Source organism: Pollachius pollachius, assembly GCF_949987615.1.
Source record: "Pollachius pollachius genome assembly, chromosome: 14".
Lineage (NCBI taxonomy): Eukaryota > Metazoa > Chordata > Actinopteri > Gadiformes > Gadidae > Pollachius > Pollachius pollachius.
Genome location: NC_136947.1, coordinates 2486468 through 2492467, shown reverse-complemented (window position 1 = coordinate 2492467; position 6000 = coordinate 2486468). Strand labels below are relative to the sequence as shown.

The following is a 6000-nucleotide window of genomic DNA, read 5'->3' as shown; positions in this document are numbered from 1 at the left end:
GAGCCAATTAACCTTCTCACTAAGCCTTTAAAAAGTGTACTTTCTGAAAGACTGAACAAATTTCCAATGTTCTATTGTAAGCTTTCTTCGGTATGAAGACCTTCATTTAGTGCCGATAAAAGTGGATTCCGAAATGTCAGGGTCACCATGCGCAGTGATAAAGGTCACACTACGCTACCTCACCGAAAAACCGACGGGAAGAGATGGATTATCTCAAACCCTCGGCCGACAGGGCTCCGCCATTCCCGGGTCTCCGTATTTTACAGTTTCGAAACTGAACACAGACCAAACTAACTTCAGGTGGATTTTGAGCACGTATTGTAGCAGCCGTGTGCGTCGTGCAGCCGCAGTAAAGTTCACCTTGGTCAGCGCTTTAAAGATCTCCTTTCCCCCTCGGCTCCTCCCACGGGGATGAATGTTGTTCTGTTTGTAGTAATGTTTTTGGCCTCTTAGCCTTTGGTTGGACAGTGGAGCAGTGGTCGGTGCTGGGAAGCGGGGAAAACAAGGGGCGAGCGAGCGAGCAGGCGAGAGGGAGAAGAATAAAGAGAAACCGAGGGAGAGAGCCAGAGAGATAGGACACTGCACATCAGTCATGAGCATCTTTGTGGAGCGCCTGATAATCCCAGAGACGCGGGTGTACGTGTGTGTGGAATAACGATGAGAGGAGAGCAACCCACGCCGGCCCTCTGTCCGGCTGTCTGATGGAGTGGAACGCCGTTCATTAGCGGGTGTATGTAGTGGCAGGTTAACAATGTTTTATTTATCCACACGCATATTCACGCATGTCTGGATATGTACCTCTCTATCTCTTTGTGTGTTTTATCTGTGTGTGTGTGTGTGCCTCTGCGTGTGTGTGTGTGTGTGTGTGTGTGTGTGTGTGTGTGTGTGTGTTTGTGTGTATTTGTGTACGTGCGTGCATGCTCGTGTGTGTGCGTGTGTGTGTGCGTGCGTGCGTGCGTGTGCGTGTGTGTGCATGCTTGTGTGTGTGTGTGTGTGCGTGTGCACGTGCGTGCGTGCGTGCGTGCGTGCGTGCGTGTGTGTGTGTGTGTGTCTATACAGCGGGCTCTCCGTTCAGCTGGTGGGTGGGCGGTCCCGGTGCAGGTGGGGTCCAGACCTACTGGGGCGGGGCTGTCCCGGGCAGCCGGCAGTGTTCCTGTGGGCTGCAGGAGAGCTGCGTGGACCCCATGTACTACTGCAACTGTGACGCAGACCGCATGGAATGGTAGGTCGTGAGCCCAGCTGCCGATATGTGTTGTGGTCATGTGACCAGCGGTATACAATGGATGTTACATGTTATCATCACATGACCCTCTGTTTAGAACGGTGCTGTCATATGTTATGATCACATGGCCCTCTGTTTAGAATGGGGCTGTCACATGTTAAGATCACATGACCCTCGGTTTAGAATGGGGCTGTCACATGTTAAGATCACATGACCCTCGGTTTAGAATGGTGCTGTCATATGTTAAGATCACATGACCCTCTGTTTAGAATGGTGCTGTCATATGTTATGATCACATGACCCTCTGTTTAGAATGGTGCTGTCATATGTTAAGATCACATGACCCTCGGTTTAGAATGGTGCTGTCATATGTTAAGATCACATGACCCTCGGTTTAGAATGGTGCTGTCATATGTTAAGATCACATGACCCTCTGTTTAGAATGGTGCTGTCATATGTTAAGATCACATGACCCTCGGTTCAGAATGGAGCTGTCATTTGTTATGATCACATGACCCTCGGTTTAGAATGGAACTGTCATATGTTATGATCACATGACCCTCTGTAGAGGAGTTGTTCATGTTTGCTTCAGGGTAGAACAGCTCCCAAGACATTTCCTAGAGTTATGTTGGTGGAACAGCTGACTCTAAATAGAAAAGAAAGGAAATGGCCGAAGTCCTGTCTTGCTTGGGGTGGCTGAGGCACAGTACACAGTATATATAGATGCATAATTCTTCTCAACCCTTTTCAGCTTTCCGGCTCCAAAGAGCAAAGGTGTCCAACGGCAATTTCAGAAACAGTGAACAGACTTGCCAAACACTGTGGGGGCGATTGGCAGTCACTTCTCTTCTCTTCAACTTCCTCTTCTTTTATAAGTTTGTTATGTTGATGTATTTATTGAATACACTCAAAGCATCCATCATTAAAACAAATCAAAAGAGAAAATTGGATCAACAAAGAATTGCGAGGTATCACCACGCATCTTTCTCACAATTTGACTAGACTGGGGGTTCCTGTAGTGTCAGTGAAGTAGCAGAGGTCACAACAACGGCAGTGTCAAGAAGAGGACTTGTAGGAACTGTGTACACCTACCGCTCATGACCGAAGTTAGATTTGTTAGATTTTCGTTGGACAGACTCCACGTACAGAATACGTTGTACAAATGAGCACCAACCTAACCTCCGCTCTCTCCGCTGTTAGTACCCTATACAATACCTTGCTGGCGTTGAAACACCTCTGCGTCACCCTGTTTAGAACGGTACTGTCGCATGCTTGGATCGCAGGACTTTTCTGTACAGAATTCTGCACCATCGTGTGTTATTATATTACCACATAGCCATCGAACCATCCTGAGACATTTGAGTTGTGGTGTCATTTTTATAGGTCTTTTTATGTGATGGTACTCTATGGTTTTATTATGGCATAACCATGCGTACTAACTACCTTGACCATACATTATTAAGAAGGAAATTCAGGTTTATGGTCATTATAAAACGGTAGCATGCATTATGGATCACTGCTTCTGAAATTATACCTTTCTTTGGATCTGTTTCATGCTGGATACTGTTTCATTTGTGTTTACATTTGTAAATCAAAATGAACCATCCCATAATTATTAGACATTTGTTAACTTTTTACTTTACCATGTTATTTTGTTCCTCCATAAATGTCGTTAAAGTCTAAATCCACGGAAATGACCACCGTTTTTCACACTTGAATTGAGTTGAGTTGACCAATGTGTTTGCATTATGTCTCCAAGCCATTTTATATGCTAGTTTACATTGTTGTTTGCAACCCCAGGCTGAATATGGTAATATTATTCAGGCTCAAAATGTGACAAGTGTGAGCGTGCAAGAAAATAAATCAGCATTTATAGTTAATATTATATGTGTATTATATAACATATATATCGTGATATTTAACAATTGAAGAGAAGGAAAACTCACCAGCTCGAGAGTTAAAGGAATGAGAAATAGGAGTAACATTTGTTTCATTACCGTCAAGCACAGTATATTTTCTATGAGGAGACGGAAATTAAAACTTTAAAAACACACAATAGAACCTACACTATAGCACACGTGACATTATATCCTACTTCAAACACAGAATATTTAAAGACTATCGTTTCTCTTTCTCTCTGATATCAAATCCGCTTGATGCATTCACACCCAACATGCAAAAGAAACAGGGTTTTTTTCATCATCATTTGCCTGCAACAAGACGCACCAATAACAACAACATGCCAAACTAAACACTGATCTGAGTGTGAGCATAGGGTATGCGGACTCCTTCCAAAACAAGGTTCACAAAGACTCCCAGCCGGTACATTTTGTTTTTAAAGGAGATGTAATGGTGTGAAGTCCCTTCTGCCAGGATGATGTATGGCATCCTATACCTCTTAAAGTGATGCTGTCCAAAAATAACCCATGCAGCTTAAGCTGAAACACCCTCTCCAGGCTACTTTACCCCCCTGCTCTTCCCCACCAAAACCCACTAAATGCGTTCCGTCGACGATTATTATTCATCACTGAGCCGCTTTGTGAGTGCAAGAAAAAAAACGCATAAATAGCTGAGAATGGGGCTCTAAAGTCGCCGTGAAGTTAAAAATTGACTTCATTTCACGGTGGCCATACTCTCCCCTCGCTGCGCTCCGCACTACTTTTAAAAGATTTTAAACAACAAACAGTTAATTTGGTGTTTTTTGCATATATGCAGATATGATAAACAAATACCCTCTCTGAGTGCTGAAGTATTTTCTGGAAGTTGGTCGTGCGGTGGAAAGAGGCAAGCTAAACTCAAATATATATTAACTTATTAACTTTGAACCTAAAGTCTGACATGTCGTGAAGTACCCCCCCCTCCAGCATATGAAGCTTAAGTTTGACACGGCCGTGCCACATCACAGGTTTGCTCTGTACTTGTGACAATTTCTGTTCTGCGCTGACTTCCTTTTGAAATTCGTCATATGATGGAGGTATAATGAGCTCCAACAGCTGCTTGATGTGTTAATTATGTGTCATATATATATATATATATATATATATATATATATATATTGTGAAACACATCTTTCAATCCGGTGATTAATTGTTTGTTTGACGTTCTCTGGTAAAAAGACCTGTGGAATATACACGGGCATAAGGTCCACTGCTTCTATTATGGTCTGACTTTTTCTGTCCACGATGTATATGTCTTACCTATAGTGTATTCATATTGGTACCACTGTCTATACGGTACGTATCTCGTCCATAGCGTATTCAACTTCTTCATATCATACCCCGTGCATAAGTCTTTATATATCTTACCACTAGCATTGCTTGCATTTACACCTGCACTATGTGTAAAAAAATATATAGAGAGAGATGTTCTTCTGCTGTATATACCCTAACGTGTTCTACTGTCAATACTGTTCGTACTGCATCTATCGTACTTATTTATATATTCCACCGTGCATATGTTCATTGCTCTGCACTTTGCTGCTTTTTGTTGCACTTCTGGTTAGACGCTAGGCTGCAACTCTTCGTCGAAGTGCCCTGCTGCTCTAAAGGTGGCCTAGCTGCAAGACATCAGCAGTTCTGAAGTAGGAGCAGGACAGAGAGGGTTATTCGTTCTATCTTTTTGATAGAGGGTGGCCGTGATGGAAGCATGGTATCCCCAGGAATACCTATTAGAAGCCATTGGCCGAATATTGCTAGATTTGTTTTGACCGTGGTGGACGCACGGCGTCCCCGTGTCTCCATTTTGTGAGCTGTTGTGTTGGGGATTGTGATGGGGTTTTGTTTTGCCAGCTCCCAGTTAGTCGGCTCTTGTTTTTATTTGACCCTCTGTGTGGGATCATAACCCCTCTGTCGCTTCTTCTCATCCTGTTCCATTTCCTCTTCCTCTACCCCACCCGTTTTTTCCATCCTCCTCTTCTTCCTCTTCTTCCTCTTCCTCCTTCCGTCCTCTTCTTCCTCATCGTCGTCCTCTCACCATGGCTCCTCCTCTCCTTCCTCCTCCAACTCCTCCTCCTCCTCCTCCTCTTCCTGCCCTTCGTCTCCTTCCTCTTCCTCCGCGTCCCTCGCCCCCCCCCCCCCCTGCAGGGCTAGTGACTCCGGCCTGCTGACCCACAAGGAGAGCCTTCCGGTCCGGTCTTTGGTGCTGGGGGATCTGCACAGAGCCGGTTCGGAGGCCGCCTACCGGGTGGGCCCGCTCCGTTGTCATGGCGACAGTGAGTCCTCCCCGGAGCCACTTTGTCGTGAACATTACACACTGGGAAAAAAAAAAAGAAAAAGTTTTTGAATTCATCCACGTTTCTGTTTATTTATTTTTTTTTATCAGAGAACTTCTGGAACGCTGCGTACTTCGACAAGGAAACGTCGTACCTCCATTTCCCGACGTTCCGGGCGGAGCTGAGCGCAGACATCTCCTTCCTGTTCAAGACCACGGCCTCCTCGGGCGTGTTCCTGGAGAACCTGGGCATCAAGGACTTCATCCGCATCGAACTCAGCTGTGAGTGTCAGACGCAAAGGGCTCAGTCTGAGATGGAAGCACTGCTGGGTGTGTGTCCCGGTTAATGGGACCTAGACAGCTATTAGTCTGTGGGTCGATCCGTCCGTCTGTCTGACTGTCTGTCTCTCTGTCTGGATGTCTTATTAGCCGGCCATCTCTCTGTCCGTCTTTCAGTCTCTCGATCTGTCGCCGCGATTCGATAGAGATGACGTACATTTGAATACTTTATTGCGATAACGCTATCTTCATATCTTTTTATACCCATCTGTTTAAACCCACCTTTTAAT

General features: G+C 45.0%; 1 protein-coding gene across 1 annotated transcript in view; it reads left to right on the top strand.

Annotated features, from left to right (window-relative positions):
* Nucleotides 1-6000, top strand: part of cntnap3 (contactin associated protein family member 3) — a gene marked incomplete at both ends in the record, with an annotated part of 104580 nt that overhangs the window by 73410 nt on the left and 25170 nt on the right. Inside the window, 3 exons of the mRNA XM_079751535.1 lie at nt 1060-1222; nt 5305-5432; nt 5543-5713. Coding sequence (XP_079607661.1) covers nt 1060-1222; nt 5305-5432; nt 5543-5713 — 462 coding nt within the window. The remainder of the gene's footprint in view (nt 1-1059; nt 1223-5304; nt 5433-5542; nt 5714-6000) is intronic.